Below are 22,637 nucleotides of genomic sequence, written 5' to 3' on the forward strand. Positions count from 1 at the left end.
AAATGATAACAGTGAACTAAATAGTCTCTAAGAACTCTTTCAAGTCTTCCTATCTATGTTTTACATCTATAGTAAGAACCCACTAGCTATTCAATATAATGTCCATTAAAATGAAAATTGAAAATCACTTCAATGTCCATCAAAATGGAATTGGTTAAACTATGGTGTGTATACATGCACATGTATGTGCACACATACACACACAGACACATATAAATTCTATGTAGCCAGCTAAGTGATGATGAGGTTTTATATTTCCACTGTGCATTTTTTTAAAGTAAGCTTCAAATTAGTTCTATTTGACTAAGAAATAAAGTATTTTATATTAGGAAGTACACTCCTAAAATCTTGTTATTTCTACATGATAGGATTAAGAGTATTTCCTACTTCCTTCTCTATTTTTATATCATGTTTGGGTATTTTATAAGCATAGTATATTTTCATAATAAACAAGAAAGTTATTTTCTATTTGGGGAAAATAAAGTGTAAATAGCAACTATTAGATCCTTTCCTGTGAACAACTTTTGATAGAAGAGAGGGCCAGGGCAAGAACAAAACAGCAGTGAACTAAAGAAAAATTTTATTCGAATATTTTTTATCTGAATATTTTTAGTAATAAACACGTGCCATGAAGGTAAGGAGCTGTTCATGTTACACCACAGCTGATCTGTTTTTCTCAGTCATCTCAGTTATCACCAGTGTTGGGAGATGAATTTGCTTGACAGATGCTCACTCCCTCACCAATCCATCCCATGCACAATGGGAAGATTTGTCAAGCCATCAGACTGGCTATTGGATCCAGTCCAAGGCTGACCATTTTATGACAGGATTAATCGCATAACTTTGTTTCCTTTGTTACCATGCTTTAATTATTTGACTTTCTTCAGGGTTGCCTACTCAGTCTTGATAATTATACTTATCACTCAAAACAAAAAAATGCAGAACTAATTATTAGAAGATGGATTAAATCAAATAGGGATTATACATGACAAGTAAGCAAAGGAGGAAGAATAGCTTCCTAAACATGACAGTTTTAACCCAAGTTGAAAATTGGTAGAAAAACAAAATCTTGTGGAAGATCATAAGTTAAATACCGGTCAACACTGTAGTTGTTGTCATTCAAAAGTGTGGGACATGGCTACAGCCAATAGGAGGATATCATTGTGGGCTGAAAGATCAGTGAGTCCCAGTGAGCTGAGCTTTTGATGCATTCTACTTGAGGGATCCTTCCGTTGCCAACTTAAATTACTGATTCCATATAACAGTGGACTCTTGAACAACATGGGTTTGAATTGCACCTGTCCACTTATATGCAGATTGTTTCAATAAATATACAGTCAGCCTTCCTATCCCCAGGTTTCGCATCTGCAGATTTAATCAATCACAGATGGAAAACAGTATTTTCCATCCAGACACAGAGGGCCGACTATATGCATTGTTCCAGGCTATTTTATGTAAGAACTTGAGCATCCGCAGATTTGGGTATCTGCATTGGGTCCTGGAACTGATCCCCCTGCAGATACTGAGGGACAACTACAGTTAAGTTTTTGGAAGAGTCAAGTTACATGAGGATTTCAACTGCACAGGGGCTTGGCGCCCCTAACCCTCAGGTTGTTCAGCGGTATTTGATTGTCACCAATTATATCATGGCTTCTATGCTAAAATTAAATTCCTCGATTTTATTGGGGGGGTGGGATGGTCAATGGCTATATAGGTTAACAGTCTAGGAGCTAGAGAGGGCACCTGGGAGAGGAGCTATGCCCACAAGGAAGAGAATTTCTAAATTTCAGACCCAGAGCAGCTCAGGAAATCAACTGGTCTTTGCCTGTTAGAAATGCTGTAGGTTTGTAGGAACCATGGTGGAAAACTGTAAGTGGAATCACTTTACGTCAAGGACAGCCTGTATGTAACTAAGGGTAGTTTTTTTAAATGAATGTATTTATTATTTATTTTGTTTATTTATCATATTCTGCTTCCTGAAAGGATTTTTGAGGAGGTTCTTGCGTTTTACATACTAGAACAACTTCATGAATTAGTCTTTTCTTCCCAACTAGATTGTATATAATGCCCGAGACTTAAAAACATGTTTTTAGTTTCTTTTGTACTGCCCAAGGTGTCTGGTGTAATGCTAATCAATGATGGATGGGCATACATAAAAATAATACTGAAGACTAGTGATCAGCATAAGTACATAGTTACTACTGGTTGCTTTATTTAGTAAAGTCATGTTACAGATTCTTGCTTTTCTGGATCCCACAGAAGACATGGTGACCATAGGGTGACCATATGTCCAGGTTACCTAAGATAGTCCTAGTTTATACGTTTTGTCCTAGCAAAATCATTAATAGTGTTCCCTTGTGCTCTCAAAAGTGGACAAATTGTATAATGACTCTACTAACCGCGCATCATTACAGGGCTTCCCAGTAAATTTCAATATACAAGAATTAACTTGGCTTTAGCAGTAAGTAAATGAAAACTAAAGTAAATGGCAAAAGATGACCACATAGTACAAAGTTAAGACTGTATTAAGTTAACTAAATGCTATTTCCTAAAACAGTTTATCTCTATATAAATTTAAGTCAACTATGCCCTCTACTGTCTTATGACAGTATTATGACATCATGAAGGTAGCTCTGGTTTGGCTTCATTGATTGAAGCTGATTGTGTTAGTCCTGTTGATTACTTTAGAAACTGGTCCTCAACCTTGTCTATTGTTATCTTAGCTTTTAAAAATCCCCACTGCTTATGACACGCCCCCAACCAATTAAATCAGAATCTCTGAGGATGAGATCCAAGTGTCATTTTTTTTTTTAAGATCCCCAGCTGCTACCAATATATAGTAAAGGTTGAGAACCATTGCTTAGAATGTCACATCAAATAGTCTGTTGTGGGTCATTGAATTTTTTGATTCCATAGCCCAGATTATACTATACTCCTAACCATGTCTGGAAAAGCCTTGGAAATTGAAAGAAAAAGATGACTGCAAATCCACAACACTACTGAAAAAATGGCATTAAAAAAACCCACAAAAACATTCTAAGTAATGGTGTCTTCTGTAGGCATAATTTTTTTTTTTTACTTATACTGATGATATGGACAGTACCTATGAGGAAATGAATCTGTACAGCTATCAGTTTTGATGCTGCAGCTCAGCTCTAATTCTATGTTGATGGAATTATCTGCTGAAGAGGCTCCAAGCTGAGAAAGTTAGACCAGAACATAGGGGCGAATGAGGTAGAGTACATTGTGTTAAATGACTGCTTCCTTTTCCTTGAATGTTCAGAGACTTGTTAATGGAGTTTATCATATGGAAAAGCACTGATGTAAAAGCCCAGGAAATCTGCTGGAGTAGAAGTTGCACTAATCAGACCATTACCTAAATTAAGTCATTGGGGGAAGTGAATCCCAAAGGAAATAAGAGAGGAAGCAAAGAGATATAGAAAAATCATTAACAATCAGCAAGGAGGAGACAGCGTTTACAAGAAGCAGGTTTTTAATAATAAACCAAAAGTTTACTTCTCACTCTCTTTTTCTAAAGTTCACTAGAAAAAGCTAATAGATTTAATGTCTGAGACTGGCCCTGTTAGAAGAGATTTTGTTCCTCTTAAACTCTTAACCAAAACTGTGGGATCAGCCAGAAGTGTTGGAATGAGAAAGAAGGGGCCAGTTGGGAATTTTGATAGTGAGCATCCGGGTAAAAATCCCCTGTGAGAACAGCAGAGGTCTCCTAATTCTAAAAGGAGGAGCGAGGAAGACGTACATGACAGATGGTGAGGTTCTTACACACCATGTCTGGGACCGCATTCAGATCTTCAATCCAGCCAAAGGCAACACTAGCATTAGTGAGGATAGAGTAGAGGCTTGAAAGCAGCATCAGGAATTATTCTAAGTGATTGTATTTCTGATGATTCTATTGTCTAAGAAACAACTACTGAAACTTTAAAAAATTCCTTTGCGAGAAATGAATGAGGACAAAGTAAAAATGATCCCGTAGATATATTAATTCATGAAAATGGTTCTTACTCTTTTCTAGGTAGCAGATCTCTGGGAGTACCTGATGAAAGCTATGGACCCTCTCTCCAGAGAAGAATGGACATTTTTATATATATCTTTACATACAGTTCCATCTTAGTTTAAGAAACCTTGATTTATTTATAAAATAACCTTCTGCAAGTGGATTTACTAAAGTTATTGTCATAAGACATTTATTAAGAATTTATGTACACAAACCTTTAAATTGAGCATTCCATACACACAAGGTGAAACCATAAAAAGTTCCTGTATTCTAGCTACTTATAATCCAATTTATAATGTCCTTGTAGCCATGCAAAGGTCATACAATTACTATGTTAAAATATAAAAATGTTTGCATAATCATGAGAAAGAATGACATATTGAGAGGTGGTGGGCAATGGCAGTTATTTAAGGGCCTCAACCTCTTTTCAAAATAATCAGGGAATTTTAAGAAAATGTATTGAATACCCCCAATGCAAGGTACAGTACTAGACCCTGGAGGTGATCAAAGATGAGGACCACATGGTCTTTGTCCTCAAGCTGCATTCATTCTCTATGGTAGAGACAGAAGAAGCACATAAATTACTCTAAAAGAGGCAGGATTTGCTAAGTGCCATATAAAGATTACAAACAAAATATTTTGGAGGATGCTCAGACAGCAAGATCACATTTACCAGGACGTGAAAAATGACCTTTACACCTTCTGCCTTATTTCTGTGCGAATCCCATTGTTTTCATAGGGAAATTTCACGAGCACTTCAGATAGAAAAACCAAGTGGCTCCCTCTTTATTATGCCCATAGATCAATTCGAATATAAGGACATTGTGAAAATTAAAGCAGAAAAGGTAAACCAAAGCCATATTATGATTGGCTTTAAAAGTCAGGGTGAGGAGCCTGTACCTAAATCAGTTGACAATGGGAATTTGTTGAAGGCTTTTAAGCAAGGCACAGATAGGAACAGAACTGTGCTTTAGAAAAATTGACCTGCGAGCAGTGTGTAGGATGTGGAGAGAGACAGGAGACAGGCTATTACAGTAGGCAAGGCAAGAAGTAATTGGGCCCTGAACTAAGGTAGGGAAGTGGAAAGCAGATGGGGAAGTGGAAAGCAGGATGGATGTCAGGCTGGGAAATTTGTAGGCCACTGGGGTAGGGGTTGATTGGGGGAATTTAGAGAACCCTCAAAAAAAACAAAAACAAAAAAAAACCTTCAGTATTTTAGAAATGTCCTAAATGCCAGAGGCCATGTCTGCCTCAGCTGTAGATACATATAATTTCTACCTGAACAGAAAGGGGCCCAGCTACATGGAAGGGATTAGGTCCACTTTATTCACCTGTTATGATTAACTGTTGAATCTTTTATAAGTTCTTTTCCTATCTATGTTTTCTTCTCCTTGCTTTAGTAAGTTTCTTGCTTGGAATTCAGAGGAAGAAAGGTACTGCGAGCAATTTGAAAAATCAGAATTCATTCCAAGCAAATAAAATTGCTATCTATAGTCCAACACAGAACATAAATTTCTTATTGTACCTTTTTAAAAATCCTTCCTTAATCCTGGCTATTTCTTGAACTTTCATTATATTTATTTCATCCCTTTACTACCAAAGTTACCACAAGATCAGCATTCATTCATGTGTTCCTTGAATTACCATCTCTCATCCCTTAACCCGTAACACAGGGAGTCCACCTCTACAACTATAATAAAATGATACCCTCCAAAGACCCCATGTCATCCTCACCACCAAAAACTGTGCCTTTTTTTCAGTCTTAGTCTTCCTTGCCCTCTTTTCAACATTTGGCACTCACTATAGATCAACCTCTGAAGCTTGAAACTGTCTTTTCCTTTGGCGTTCTTCACGACACACCATTCCGTTTCCTTCTGCTTCTGGGATTTCTCTTCTGCTCTCTTTGCAAGCTGTATTCCTTCCTACTCTAGAAAGTATCATTGCAACCCAAAGGATAATCTTGGGGTGTCTACTATTTATGATTTTGAAGGAGAACACTTTTTCATTCATTCGACCCTCCACAGAATTCCTAAATCTACATCTCCAGCCATCACCGCTTGTCTCAGCTCCAATTTAATATTTCCTGCTGGACATTTCCAAATGGATGTCTCAAACTTATCATGTCTGAAAGACAGCTCATGTATTTCCTTCCCCCCGCAAAAGCTAACTTCTCTTAATTCCCCTACATTCATCAATGATACCATCATTTTCTTAGCACTCAAGTACTACACCTAGAGTCATTTTGATTTCTCTCCTTGCATAGTCAGCCAGTTATCACACTTCATCAATCCTGCTTCTGCAAACTCTCTCAGGTCTATCTCTTCATATTCCTTTCTACTGCCACTGTTGTAGCTTCTTCTCAACTTTCTCCTGGGCATTTCTAATACTTTTGGAACTAATTCTCCTCCTTCATCTTTCTTCTCCTTTCATTTGAATGCTTTCATTGAAAATATTAATCTTCCAAAACCATTTTGTCGTAGGTATCATTCCCTGATCAAAACTCTTCAATTAAATTCCAGTCCACTACAGGATAAAAAATTAAATTTCTTAATCTGGCATTTAATATCCTCCACTATCTGTTCTTTGCATGCTTCTTTCTATTCTTATCTCACACAAATTCTCTACATGAATTCTCTTCTCCAGCTAAAGTGATTTTGCAATTGCTCCCCAAATATGGCATACCCATAGAGCCAGAAGTTGCACAATCCAGAGAGCACCATTCACAGGGAACATGATGTGAATAGCGTCCCCTGAAACTGTGCCATGGCTGTCTTTATTCCCACGCCCTTTTTGGTACCTTTGTTCTTGATATTCTCCTGTGGAATGCTCTCCTCTTGCTTCTGCCCAAACTCAAGGCCCAATGCGAGTTCTACCAACTGCTCTAGCCATCGATAATCACTCCCTCCCCTTAATTCCTAGAACGCTGATCTGTAAATAAAATGACCATATAATTTATCATCCAAACTATGATGTTTGAGAATTAAAGAGGGCATAATTAGTCTGGAACAGCAGGCATAAACTGGGACTATCTAGGACAAACTGGGGCATATGATCAGCTACTAATATACTAATAATTACTCTTTTGACACTCAGTATGTATTACGTGGCAGTTTTCATTTGTTTGTTTGTTAAAATGTATGTATGTATTTAAATATACATGCCTTATTTCCTCTGAACAATAAATACTGAACACAAATTATGTGTTCTGCCTCTTTGTTTACCTGGTGCCTGGCCAGCATCTTACATATGATATACACTAAAAATTGTTCATGATGACAGTGTCTTTACTGTTATTTAGAAATGAAACCTAGGTTAGGAGTAAACTTTTAAAAACAGTAAAATCACCCAACTACTCTGGTAAGAAGACAAAATTCCCTATGTTCCTAGAAAGAGATATTGACATCAAAAAATTTCCTCAAGTTTCAGGTAAGGGCTGGGTCATGGCCTCTGGCACATGGTTCTGCGGTGCTACATCATGACAGCATCCCCTTTCCATTGCTCTTTCATGACACCTCATGGAAGAAAGCTGACAGCTCCAACCAGAGGGCTTATGTAACACATCAAAATAAAACTGCATCTAAGAAAGTGCTGCTGTGGCTAACTAACCTGATACCAAATATTTGGATGTTTTGATTTGCTTGACTTATTTTGCTTAATTACCATCTGGCTCTGGTTCAGCATTATCCCTGCTAACCTACCAGTAACCAGAGGAGGAGAGGGAAGAAGGCCTAACTACAGAAAAAGACAGCATGCAGTAATGATAGCTCAGGCTCCAAAAATAGACTGAAAAAATGAAAGACGTAGGAAAGAAAGAATTAGGACAATCATTTCTCAGGAGTAAATACTTAATAGAGAGCCATGTTACTAAAGAGCATTAGGTTAAAATCAAATGGGGGTGTGAGTGGATGTCGAAAGCTCCTGGAAGAAAACCATTTTGTTCCAATTACTGATGGTTTAGGTCTTACTAAAATCCCTCCAGCCAAACAGGTGACTTGCGTATGTGTAGGCAGCATACATCTATTTTTTACATGGACCCATATACGGAAGTTTGCCTTTAATGACTCCTCCAAAATTTGTTTTTCAGAGAGATTTCATGTGTAAACCTTTGGCCTGATGTTTCTGGTTCTATCAAGTAGCAGTCTCTGAGCCCCTCCTGACATCAGCAGTCTTAATAAACACAACGGTCCATCTGGAGATTCTCATTTTCTTCAGAGTTTGATGAAGAGATTCTTAGAAAGAGCTCCCAAACATTCTCAGAGATGTCCTTCTTTCTTCTACTTAAAATCTTCTTATACCTAGACCTCTCTGGGAGTGCTAGACATGTGACCTCTTGGAGTTCTCAAACCTTTCATTTGGTTCTTTTTATCTCAAATAAAGTCACCATCTGCTTTGCAAGATTTAAGCCAGGAATAAGCAACTAATGTCAGATGTGCTGCTGTGGTCTATTTCTTATCCCCTTCATCCGGTCATTCTGCTTCCTTTCCCCCTTATCTCTCATTCCCTTCTTCCTGCTTGTGATTTTATTTTGTTCTCTCTTCCACCCCATCTTTCCTCAGATATATTTAGGGCCCTTGGTGGCAGGCAGGGCCTAATACTGCTGATTTAAGCATTTTTCTTCTTAGATGCAGAAGAGTATATTAGATAACTTCTTGAGAGTGCTGCCTCTGGGATTCTCGGGAGCTGCAGTTAATTACCATCCCTTGACTACCAACCATTTATCCTTATATCTTTATTAGATTCTCTGGACTCATTTTCATCAACATAGCTAACATTTATAAAATACTTCATACATATATCGGACCCTGTGCTAAGTAGATATTCTTCTTTTATTCTCATAGTAATGTGAAGAGGTAGGTATGTTCTCATTTTGCAAATGAGGAAAAAGGCACAGAGAAGTAACTTGCCCTATGTGTCACAGCTGATAAGCGACGGAGCTGAGATGTGAATCCACATCTGTATGTCTCCTCACAACCACTTTGATGGAAAATGTGATGCTGATATATATTAGGAAGAAGCCTGAGCAATTTTAAATGCATTACATGGTAACTTCCATCAGGCTGTGTCAGGCATAATTATGAAGTCAGTCTCACTTGACTTAAGGGTTGAAACTTTATCTCTCATGTGAAAGAACTGGACATTACTTAGATATAGGCTACCTACTCTATGGACCAGGCTTCCAAACTCATTTTCCCATCCCTTTGTACTTTTGCACCTGTGGTTCCCGCTGTCTAGGGACTACCCTGCTCGACATCCCCTAACATTCACAAATCTGCTGAAGAATGGACTCTTTTGGAAAACCTTTGCTGCCACCATGTGCCTCCTCTCTCCAACTTCTCCCAGGCTGAGATGCTTGCTCTTTTTTTGGGCCCCACTAGTATCCCTAAGAGCAGTTATTACACTATATTGTGATCACTGGTTTTTTTCTTTCCTCTCAGGTTGTAAGCTACTTGAAAACAGGCATGAAGCAGGTGCTCCAAACATTGTATGAATTGAATCAAATTGAATTCCTGAGCTTTAATATTAGCAGATTACTTCTTCCGGGTATATTTAAATTTTGAGCACTATTTTAAATTTTGTAATAAAAAGCTCTCTGATGTAGGCATCTCAAATATTAACCGAATTGGTGAGAGAGGACTAAGAATCTACACTGGTAAAAGAGTCATCTACTTCAACCCAAATTGACAAACCATCATGGATCCAATTATATAAAAAAGAAAAAAAGATGAAATAGTTTATAGAACCAATTAAAGTCAGGAAGATATTGCTAAACTTCCAGGAATGAGGTGACAAACTGAACTCTAAGTTTACAGATCATTTCCTAGAGAGCAATGAGGTGTTAAATTGAATGATATTAGAGCACATTGTTCTCCTTGTTGAGTCATCCACGCCTTAGACAGAATCTTCCTTTTGGTCGGCACAGCATGAAGACATGACTTAGCAACAAATTCTTGGTGAGTAATTGGAAGACATTAGGCTTAAAACAATTTTTAAACCAAAACTCCTTCTCTCCCCCAAATTTTGTTTTCCTTCTCAAATATTAATATCTCTGAAAATAATGACCTGGAGAACACAGGGTGAAGTCTAAATGAGATAGGTAGAATGGTGTCTGTGTCTGGCCATGGAACTTGGTTGTGGTAAGGTGGTGGGATGGGTGAAACTGCGTTCAGCTTCAAAAACAAATAAACAACAAACAAAAAAAAACAGTAATGAGTGCCCACTGTGTGTCAGGCATTAAATGCTAAAAGCTGGGAAACAAGCATCATTCCAAGAAGTTCCCAGTCAAGTGGTGACTGTGCATTCCATAATAGGGGGAATGAATAAAGTGTTCTTATGAGAGTTTAGAATAGGAAACTAATATCTGGTCTTCATGGAAGAGGCAATGTTAGAACCATGTCTGAGAGACTGAATATGACTTCAACAGGCAGAAAAAGGACCATTCTGGGCAGAGGGAACAGCATACAAAAAGCTACAAAGAACACTTGGAGGAATTTGGTATGGTTAGGGACATGAGAAGTTTGGTTAGACTACAAATAGGTAATGTATGAGGAAAAGGACAGGAGAACGGGAGAAGTGAAGAGCAGCAGGGCATGAGGTAAGAGAAGCAGACTGGGGCCAAATTGTAAAAGGCTTTGAATGCTCTAGTAAGAAACTTGGTCTTTATCTTGAAAGCAGAGGGGAATCCTGGAGCTTTTAAAGCCATGACATAATGAGAGTTATTATAAGTGTTATATTCTTGACACTATCTTCAACAGTTGCTTAATAATATACCTCAGTTCTCTCAAACTTTGGTATGTACTTTCTTATTACCTCTCAAAGACAATTTTGTCAAGAGAAAGAAGTACAAGGAACCAGAAGTGGGGTTGGAAATCTGTGATTGGGACCCTCTGCTTCTTTGTGTCTCTGGGTTCCAACTCTGCTTCCTGGAGCAGCCTGGCTTGTAGCTCTCTCCACATCTGCGGTTTCCCTCCCTAACACAGCTCTTTGCCCACAGTGTCCTCTCCAACACGACATGCATACTCAGTTTTTTCAAGTGCACACAAACCACCTTGTACAAATTCGTTAAACTACCAGTCTCGCATTACCCAATTCAGCTAGACACAGATTCACACATTGGACAGACCATTGGTCATTACCAATCCCCTTTTCCTCGTTTATTATCCTCCTTCTACCTTGGACTTCATGCTATGGCCAGAGTTATTTTTCTTAGCGCCCTTGAGTCATGTGTATATACTCATAATCTAAAACATTTTTGTATTGTTTTATAAAACAACTGTGTGAGGTAGATATATTTATTATTGTCATTATTTTACAGATGAGAAAATTGAATTCTAGCCAATAAGCAACATCTCTCTTTTTTAGGAGGAGTTTTGGTTTAAAAAAATGTTTTAAGCCCGATATTATTATTAAGATACAATTAGGACCAGCATCTAAAATCTTAACTTTAAATCGCTATGTTATTTCCCAAATATTCCTTGCAGCTTCTATGTATCCTTCTCCATTACAAATCAAAACTACTCTTTTCAAGATTGCCCAAGCGTCTTGATTCCTATGTATTTTGTGCCTGAATTACCTTGAAGTAAACCCTCCCTCTGCTGGCCAATTTTCAGGACAAAACTGGAAACTTTTGACTTCTCTTTCCTCACTCTCTCAGCTTCTCTGAAAATTCCAAACTCCTTCACCTCTCAGAGTTGATATAGGTGGCAGAGAACAAAAGTCTGCTCTGAGTCTTACTATATCCTGGGGGGCACACATTAGAAAAAATAAAATAAAATAAAATAAAATAAAATAACCACCGCTTAGAAATAATCATTTTTTACATTTGGTGACAAACATATTTAAAACCTAGTTACATTTCGATTATTAAATTCTTCCCAATCTATGGATAATTTGAGAGATATTTCCCCAAAGGCTGCTACATCAGAGATTTGACATAACATGAAAATTGTATATGGAAATGATCGTCTATATGTGAAAAGAAAGTGAGGAGAGTTGAAGAAAACAGAATCAAAGAGAAACAGTAGCTATCCCCTTGCTTTTAAATGCCAAGTGTTTGAAAGCTTGAGTTTATAATCTGAAGAACTATGAGTAACAGAATCTAATATGGGAAGAAATCCAACTTGGCCATTGAACTAACAACAACAACAACAAACAAACAAACAAAAACCTGATCCTGACCCCTTCAGCCAGGCTCACTTGTGTTCACAGTGTTAACCCAGAATTGCTACTCATTCATTCATCTATTCCAGGCAGGTGATACCAGGTAAAGGCAACCACTCCTATTTCACATCTCCCTTGACACAACAGAAAGAATGACACATACCTTCACCAGTAGATGAGCTCCTGCTTTGAAATGAGTTTCTCTCTGTCTGTGAAATTGGTCTGACAGTACTACCGTAAAGGCTCTGGGGTTCTTCCTCACTCTTTTAAATGAAGGGTGAAGGATAGGTATGCTCAGCACCGCATCCCTCCAGCCTCTTGGCTTTGGGCATTATAAAAGACAAAAGAAAAAAGGAACTAGGAAGAGGGTGTTAGAAGGAGATTCAAACTGTACTCTTAAAAGAAAACTTTAATCTTGTCCCAGGAATGTAGTTTAGCATATATAATTGAACCATATATAATTTAACATTTAGAGCTACCTAAAAGGATTCCTTTTACCAAGAGATCATTTCATGCATAAACTGAAACATGTGGGTATATTTGATATATATTATTGATATCACATGTTTATTAAAGAGAACATTCTATTAGAAAGTAATCCTTGAATGGTTCCTATAAACTTTAATTTACATAATTACCTAGAAAAGTTTTTTGGAACTTTTTTTGCTTATTTTTTTACCACTATTTGGTCATTCTTTTGGGGTGCTAATTTCCTTCTGCTTTGTAGCCTCTTTTCCTTTCTTCTACCAGTCAACTTCAGAGACTTCCATAGTCTTATTACCATAATCACACTTCAATTTCTGGTCCTGTCCATCTCCTCCTGACGATCTCATTTGCTAACTCTCTTCCCTGAACATGGTTAGATTTGAATGTGGAACTTCATTGGGTGAATGACCATTAGCTCCTGAAATTTTGTGCCTAGGAAAAAGAAGACGTTTTTATCCACTTGCTCATTTTTAATAACGAGGTACCATATTATTCTGGAAAGGTAAAAAGATGTCAGTAAATATGTGGCTTGTCTTTCATGCCTCAGAACATAAAATCAATTCATTCCGAAGAACCTAGTCATTGAGATCTTTGACTGCAGTATAAATATTTATTTATTTTTATCATGTATGTTTTCTATTAGTGAAGAGGCAGAAAGCTATACCTCTCCCTCTTGTGGTTCGTGTTAGTGTCTGCCTTTTGCATGTCCAATTTCTTTCAGTTTCAATCAATGCTGCTAAAATAATCTTCCTAAACCACAACTCTGATATCACTTTCCTGCTCAAACTTTCAGTGATTATCACCTGCAGGACAAAATCTCAACTCTTTGGTATGGTCCATCTGAAATTCCTATGCTAAACTCTCGGCTTTTTGAAAGCCTATGCATTTTTCAAGGCCTAAATTGCTCTTTCTCAATCCCCCAGATATCTGGCAGTAGTCTCCCTATTTTGTGCTCTAAAACCACAAGCTTCCAGTGATTATAGGCATTTGTGCTCATTTTATCTCTCAGACTCTATTGTGAATAACTGGAGAGTAGGAAAGGACAATGTCTTTTTTATCTTTCTGTTGTCCACATAGTTATTTGCACAGCAAAGGCACTCAACAAATGTCTATAGAATTGAATAAAATAGATACAATGGTTAGTAACATTAAAAGTCAGCATCGGGCTTTAAAAACAGAACACATTTAAAAATGAATCAAGAAAGAGAATTGTATAGACCAGCATTGTCCAGTAGAAATATAATGCAAGCTACTATAAATTTTCTAGTAGCCAGATTATAAAAGGAAACAAATGAAATTAATTTTAATAACATTTTTATTTAACCCAATTATTTCAACATGTCATACATAAAAAAATTACTAAGAAATGTTTTACTTTTTTTTCCATACTAAGTGTTTTAAATCTAAGTGTCCAGGATGTACTTATAAGACATCTCAGTTCAAATTTGCCACATTAAAAGAGCATTATAGCCATATGTGGTTACTAGGTACTGTATTAAAAAGAAGTTGAGCCCAGAGTTGGAACCAAGTCCTAGACCTCACTGATTACTGAGTAGTTTTGTTACCATGGACAAGACCTTTAACAGCTTATTTTCTTGATTTCCTCATCTGAAAAGAGGAGACGCACTTTTCTTACTGTCAACGAAAGTTCCCAGTCTGAGGTGCAGAAAAGGAGAGGCTTTATTTAGGCGAACAGCTGACAAACCAGTGAAACAGCCTCGGTAGAAACCAAAAGTGCTCTACTGAGAATAAGGGGAGGCCACCTTTGACAAAGTTCCCACCTTGGTTCCCAATTGGTCCATTTTATGCAAATAAAGAATCCAAATAGTGCAGTTCTGATTGGTCCAAATGACACTGTCCTGGTTGGTTAAAATTGTGCGTTTTGATTGATCATCATAGAGCAGCTCTGATTGGTTTGTATAGATAGATGCAAATGAGGATATAGTTGTGTAGTTCCAATGGGAAGGGCCAAGTCTTAGTCCATTGATGGAAATAGGATACCAAGAACTCCCTTATAAGGGTTGACTCAGGTGGCAGGAGCACAGTGCAGGAGGCTGTCAGATCAGTTTGTGGCTTTTCCCTGAATTGTACAGTGTGTGAGAGGCCTCTGTCAGATGCTAGGCTCTGGTTATGAATTTGGGCCCATTACCAGAAGGAGGCCTTCTTGGCAGATATAGTTGCTGGGGTTCACATTACTAATCTTACAGGGTAATAAAAACATAAAATTAGAAATTGAACTGAGAACACTAAGTTGAAAATGTTATACTAATGGAAGGCACTAGTTCCTGCAGTGCTTCTTAGCACATTGTGACTTTAGTAACTGTTGCAGATCCTTACTAGTGGCTGAAATACTAAGGATTACAATTTATAGCACTCCAGCAGAGATAGAATTCCTATATTAGCAAGCCCAATTAAACTGGCTTGCTTTGAAATGGTTATTAAGGAAGAAGCGGGGCACCAATCACAAGCATTTTGAGCTCCACAGGATTGGGAAATGATGCAGGGATAATTGACCTGACCATTTTCTATTTACGTAGTGTTCGCCTGCCACTGAGGTGCTTATGTGACAGTAGAGAGATAAAAATACGTTTCCCATCGCTATGTTCTCCAGAGGGCTCTGGGATGATCATTTATTTTAACATTTTACGTGTTCTTTTTAGGAGATTCTCTGCAAAGCTACAAACGCTTCAGTTATTGCTTATTCACCTGCCAAGATCTGCGCTATCATTCTCACTGCCCTAAGAAATAGTTAAGGAGAAATATTTAAATTATAATTTCAGCTTTAGATATGCAAAGGCAGGTGAAAGGTTGAAACAAAGTTGAACGTGAGAAACTATTACCTTTCTTGCGTATTGTGACTTGCCATACATTCTGTCAGCCTAGGCTTAGGAAGGTGCCTATTAAAACTTTGCTCCAGTCCAAGATCCCTTTGCCCTTGCCACCATATGGTCTACGGTCCCTATCTCTGTTCCAGAAGGTTTCAGAAGTCTTACTGGTTGCTCACCGTTGTTGCCTAAGAGACCAAGCCCTTCCCTAACAACAGTTGCTAAGGGGCGGAGACTTCGACTGCGTGCCAAGACTAGTCTAGGGTCGAGTATTTAGGGCGCATGCACAACCTTCTGTTAGCTCTCGCGAGGTTTCGTCTTCCCGGAAGCAGTGGAGCATTTTTCCAGTTACCGACGTCGCAATGTGTGGGGACTGTGTGGAGAAGGAATATCCCAACCGGGTGAGCGAGTGAGCGTCGAGAACTTCTTGCTCCCTTGGCCTGTGGCTGGCCCTTGAGGCCTCTAGTGCCCCCGGCCTGCCTTCCTTGTGAGGCCGGGCCCAGGGCGGACTCAGCGGTTCTACCTAATACAAAAATGACCCGGTAGCTGTATTTAGGCGCTGGACAGCGGGGGCGGCCTGTAGCAGTCTGTTGCCTCTGGGCCCCGCCCTTGTGGCTGACATCAGCCGTCACCCCACTTCTCTTTAGCACCAGGGGACAACAAAGGTCGCTGCATGGGACCTTTGAGGTCATCTGTTCTAACCCAATTTTGCAAATGAAGAAACCAATGCCCAGAAAGGAGAAATCGCTTGCCCAAGTTTACATTGTAGTAGTATGAGAGCCAAGACTAGAATTTAGGTTTCCTGGCTGTTATTTTCTTTTAAATCTCTGTTCCTCTCAAGCTCAGGAGGTTGCGAAGCTTGTTTACTCTTATGCATTCAAGTTATGCTTATTGAACATTTATATGTGTGTAGCTGGGTTACTTTCAAGGCCAGAAAGAAATACCAAAGAAACAATAAAAGGCAGGTTCCATGCTGCCTAAGATCTGACATTTTAGTGGAGTATGTGATTAACCAGAAATGAGTAGTAGAGGCCACAAATGATATTCAGGTTTAGAGAAAGGGCAGAGCAATAGGGTATAGCTCTGTTCCCCCAAAAGAAAGTGGGAATTCAGTTGAGACTTGAAGGTTAGTTGTGACGAGGGTAGAAAAGAATGAAAGGAAGAGCTGAAGGTTGAGGGGAAATAACAAGAACAAAGATTCCTGTATTGGGTGGGAGGTAGGAAATCTCTACAGTTGTTTCTGTCTCAATAGTTTGAATAATACTTAGTGTTTTAGGAAGGATATATAACAACATTAAAAAACTCATATGGTACAACCTCTTTGAAAAGAGATTTAGCATTATCAAATAAGGTTAAAGGTGATTACATACTGAATGACCCAGCAATTCCCATTCTAGAGAAATAAACCTATGTACATATATTCCTGGAGATGTATGAGCATGTTCATACCAACATTGTTTGTACTAGTAGACTGGAAAAGTATAATTGAGTCATAGAATGGGATACCATGGGTGAATGAGTAATGAAAGTGAATGAACTGGAGCAGTGATTATGAATTAGGAGCAGTTTTACCTCACAAGGGGACATTGGGCAATATCTGGAAACATTTTTGATTGTCTCATTTGGGGGTACTACCGATACCTAATAGGTAGAGGCATTATGCTTACATTTATGTTTCACATACTTTTCTGTATTGTGTTCTATTTTACACATTTTTTTTAAAGTTTAAAAAGAGACTTTCATGAATTCGGTAATGAATGCTGCACATTATAAGGACCATGAGGGAGATGTTTACAGTGGAGAGTGTTAAAGAAATTAGGCTGGATTCTTGAGAGTTGAGCTAATCAAAATACTTAAAAAATATATTGAGAAATTTAGATTTTATACTTTAGGCATTGGGCAACTGTCAAGCAAAATTGTATAAGGAAATTCTAAAATCTGTTTCTTAGGAAAATGAATCTTACGGCTGTATGTTGAAATGCTGGGATTGGGGAAGTGCAAAAGGAGAGCCCCACAGAGCATTTGGGGAGCCATGGCAACAGTAGTGTATGCATGAGACAATGAAGACCTCATTTCAAAGAAAGGATTAACAGGACTCAAACCAGTTTAATGTAGGAGGAAAGAAGGAGAGAGCTATAGATGATCTCAAGGTTTTTTGTCTAGCCCACTGGGGAAATTTACCAAAGTTGGGGGTCAAATGTTCAGGTTATTTCTATCATATTTCATTTGAGGTTGAGAATGTAACATCCAAGGAGTCAAATGAAAACATAACATTGCAGTTTGGGTGTGAGATTCAAACAGATGAGTCAACCAAATAAAGGTGTCAAATAGAAAGAATTTGTTTTCTAAAGAATATAGAGAATCAAGCAGAAGCAAGGACTGAGCTTCAAAGAATAAATTAAGAAGTGAAAATAAAGTATAGGTAGAAGAGTGGAGAAAAAGATTGAGGTGATTGGAAAACCAGGATAGTACCTTTCGTAAGCACTTTTCTCCAATTTTATTATGTTCTAAAATAATTAAAGGGCTGTCATGAGGAAGAATTAAACTTTTCTGTGCAGATTTAGAAATAATTGGTGGGTGGGTGTTATGGGCTTTGAATCAGAATAAAGAACTAACAGATTTTCACAGATGGAATAGATAATCTTTAAAAGAATTGAACTCTTCCCGTTGTTTAGTAGAGACTAACTGACTATTTGAAACCTCAAGGATCCTTCCAACTCTGGGGTTTTTTAAAGTCGTGAGATATTTTTAAGGGCAGTAAGAGCAGAAGGCACTTTGCTTGAACTTAGCAAAGGAAAGGGTAATAAGATGGTGGTAGCAAGTATAGTCCACTCATTCAAAAAATGCACTGGATTAGCATGTTGGGAAGCTCTAAGTGCAGAATGAGTAGGTAATAAATATTTATCTTTGGTTTCATAAAATTTTCTGGAGTTTTGTGGTAGATATTTTTCATAGATTAGAAATACATAGTAATGAATTCCTAACATCTCTGGCCTACTTGCTTGTAATATTACACTGAGAACTTGAACTCAAGCATGAATCAAATTGGAAATTAACCATATTAATTTTCTGAACCCAAATTTTCTCAATCGTGAACCAAAAAATTTTTTTTCTTTCAGGAAAGCATTTAGCAAACCAATTAGAACTAGAAATCTACTGCATTTTCTAAAATTACTGATTAGGCACAAAATTGTAATAAAATATTTTCCACATTCAACTGGAAATGAAACCCATATTTCATATATTTCAAGTCTCAGCTTTAAACTTTTTAGTAACATAGCAGCAATAGAGAAATACATCATTACTTTAGATCAATCAGAGGGAAATGATCAGCACGAATTAGTGATATCTTTAAATTAGAAATTACATGTATATATACATCACTTAGAACTTAGCTACCAAAGTTCAGGTATTCAAATTGATGCTTAACATTAAATCATACTTAATTAAATGCTGAGTCTGATACAGAATTAGTAAAACAATTGTTTGTAAATGAATGCTTTAAAAATAATGCTCTGCATTTTTAAACACCTGTATTAAATGAACAGTCTTGAATCAATAACTTAATCTTCCACTAAATATTGGAAAAACAAGAGCAAACTAAACCCAAAGCAGGCAGAAGAAAGGAAATAGTAAAATTTATTTATAAATTAATGAAATAGAAAATAGAAAAACAGTAGAGGAAATCAGGAAAACTAAAACTTGGTTCTTTAAAAACTATATTCTCCATTTTTAATTTTAAACATTTCCTGATGAAACATATACTATTAAGTTGTACCATCTGAAATAGTAGTTTTGTGAAAAAAGCAAATTGAATTGGTTCAATCCTTATCAAAATGGTTACAGCTTTCTCAAATTTATAAGATTTTATTATAATATACTGTCATACCATCATAGTATTCAACCGTTTCTTTTTGCACGCTTGTAGACCTTTGTAGATCCTCAACCAGGTCTTATCTCATTACATTTTCTAAGAGTATTTAATGTTTGACATTTTTTTCCTGTCTTCTTGAAACTGTTATAGCTTCTATTATGACTGTGGAATTTATTTAGATTTCATTCTTTTTTTCTCCTATATGGGAGCCTCAAAAGCTTCCCTGAACATCGTGTGCTTTAATTTGCTTTCTCAAATTTGGTTGTTAATAATCTCACCTCATCTAATAAAAGAGCCACATCTCACTGATGAAAGTTTATAGAAACAGAACCCTTATAGAAAGCCCCATCAGTTTCTTATATACTGAACTGGAATTTTGCCATTTTAAGTATTAATTTCCTTACCTCACAACAGATACATAGATCTCTTCTCACGGTGTTACCTTAGAGTTTACATTCTGCCTACTTATAAGGAAAGATTACAGAGGTTAGGCCACATTGTATAAGGTGCCTGTGCTTATGGGTACGGTCTTGTTCAGAGTTCTGTTTACTTGAAATTGATATTTAGAGCCTTATTCTCTTAAGGCTGTTTCTCATTCCTTAATTTCTTGGAACTCTTGGCACTCAGCTTTTATAGATTCAAGGCAGTTCCAATTCAAACCCCAGCAGGCTTTTTTGTAAAAGCTTCTAAGTGGATTCTAAAATTTGTATGTAAATAAAAAGAACCTTAGACTAGCCAAGTTATAGTACTACCTGTTTTAAAGACTTACTATAAAGCTACAATAGTCAAGAGAGTATGATATTAGTGCAAAGATAGACATTAATAAAGGGAACAAATTAGTCAAAAGTAGACCCACGTATATATGGTCATTTGAGTTTTCCACAAAGGTGCCAATGTAATTCAATGTGGAAAGGATAGTCTTTTTAATAAATGTTGCTGGAACAACTGAATACTTATGTGAAAATAAATGAAACTTGATCTTTCATATCATGTACAAAAATTATTTCAAAATAGATCACAAACCTAAACCAACAAGCTAAAACTTTAAAATTTCTAGAAGAAAACAGGGGAAAAACCTTTGTAACCTTGGGATAATCAAAGATGTCTTAGAAGATAAGCACAAATAATGAAAGAAAAAATATTTGATAAATTGGACTTCATAAAAATCAAAACTGCTCTTGAAAAGACGTATAAAATGACAAACCAATGACAGGGAGGAAATATTTGTAATACATATATCTGACATAGGATTTATATCTAAGATATATAAAGAACTCATAGCTCAATAATAACATTTCAATAAGAAGATAAACCTAACTTTTAAAAAATGGGCAAAAGACTTCAATAGACACTTTGCAAAAGAAGACGTATGAATAGGCACCATGAAAAAATGCTCATCTTTGTTAGTCATCAGAGAAATGCAAGTTGAAACTACAATAAGATACCATATTACATCATTAGAATGGTTAAAGGAAAAGAAACCTAGTATTGAAGATGTGGAGCAACTGGAACTCACATTGCTGGTGGGAATAGAAAATGGAAAACTTTGGAAAACCATATGGCAGTTTCTTATAAAGTTTATATATGCCATATTTTTACTGTATGACTCAACAATTCTACTTCTAGTAATTTACCCAAGAGAAAGAAGTGTGTCCACACAAGACTTATACATGAATATTCATCACCACTTTATTCATATTAGCCCTAAACTGAAAAGAACCCAAATTTCTTTCAATGGAGAAATCCATGCAGTGGATTAATATTTGACAATTAAAAGCAATGAACTACATGCAACAACACAGGTGATTAACATGAACGTTATATTGAGCAGAAGAAGCTGGATGCAAAAGAATATACTGTATATGATTGTGTTTATATAAAATTTTAGAATAGGCAAAACTAATCGCTAGAGAAAAAAATCAGATCAGTGGGTGGGTACCTGAGGTGAGAGAGGAGTTAGAGATAGATTGCAAAGCATGAAGGAACTTCCTGAGAAGATAGAAATTTTTATATCTTGATTTGGGTAGCGTTTACATTGGCATATATGTTTAATAAAAGTCATTTCCTATACCCTTAAAATATGTGGATTTTATAGTATGTAAATTATCCCACAGTAGAAGTTTTGTTGTTGTTTTTTTTTTTTAATCAAAGCAAAGCTTGTGTTCTTACTAGCTGGAAATTTATACTTTAATCCCAAGCCTTCTTTCCTCCCATTTAGTAGTTAAGTCAATGTATCTATGATTTTGTATCTTTAAACTATATAGTTAACTTGATTTCCCACCACCAGAATTAATCTCTTCCTTAATACATGGCTCCTTTGAGGAACCACTAAGAAGGGAGTGGTTAATTGTGCTGGGAATCCAGGAAGGCTTCACTGTGACATCACTTCAGGTGGGTATTCATTCCCCTGATACTTTATAAGCGCCTTGAAGGCAGAAACATGACTCATCTTCAGATTTTCCACTGTACTTTGCACAGTATGAGGCACATAGCTGTGTTGGAGAAATGCTGATTTGGATGGTTTTTATTTACACTGTTAAAAATACTCTAAGTTTGTTGTTCAGAAGTGAGATTGAAGTAGATTGTTTATGAAGTGACTTTTAGTTCTGAAGAATTATTAGTAAGCCTTTAGCAAAGACCTCCCTTGAGCCAGGACCGTAAGTTGCTGACAGTTTCTTAGTGATGAAGCAACACCCTTTCTATTCTTAATGCCACAGTGTCTGATGAATTGCAGAGCTTACCTTCTCTGCCCAAATCACACATATCCTTAAGGACTGACATCTATAGAGCTGAGGGTTTATTTTTGTTTATTTTGTGGTATTTTTAAGGCTTCAGAAAAACACTATTTTAACAGTCAACTGAGCATTACATCATATAAGATCATTTTTATCATTGGCTTAGTGTTTCCATTTTGACTGAATTTTAACTCTACTTTTATAGTATGATACCTTATTATATATTATTGGCCATTTGGTTTATCTAATTTTTCCTTTTCATATTTTATTAAAGCTTTATTAAATTGTTTCTAAATATCTATATGCATTTAGTCCTCTCTCTCATACACAGTTGGAGTCCTCAGAGACTTACAGGTCTACGAATGCTTCACTTTTATTTACCACGAATAACACTTCTTGAGGAAATCTAGTAATTTCAAAAGTTACTTGGTATAGCCTTCAAGCAAATTCTGGCCATGTTTTTTGCCTTTAGAGATTTTAAGTCTCTAATAATCATTTTCACCAAGGATTTCGAAAGAAAAGAAAATTAAATTTCTATTTTAATA

The 22,637-nt window shown here is 36.8% G+C and overlaps 1 protein-coding gene across 1 annotated transcript in view; it reads left to right on the forward strand.

Moving 5' to 3' along the window:
- The first annotated feature begins 628 nt into the window (after positions 1 to 628).
- CHURC1 (churchill domain containing 1) overlaps positions 629 to 22,637 on the forward strand; it is a 31,593-nt gene continuing 9,584 nt past the window's right edge. The window contains exons 1-2 of the mRNA XM_025049100.1: positions 629 to 634; positions 15,747 to 15,892. Coding sequence (XP_024904868.1) covers positions 629 to 634; positions 15,747 to 15,892 — 152 coding nt within the window. The remainder of the gene's footprint in view (positions 635 to 15,746; positions 15,893 to 22,637) is intronic.

The sequence above is a fragment of the Pteropus alecto genome, unplaced genomic scaffold (genome assembly GCF_000325575.1).
Source record: "Pteropus alecto unplaced genomic scaffold, ASM32557v1 scaffold276, whole genome shotgun sequence".
In the NCBI taxonomy this organism is placed as follows: domain Eukaryota; kingdom Metazoa; phylum Chordata; class Mammalia; order Chiroptera; family Pteropodidae; genus Pteropus; species Pteropus alecto.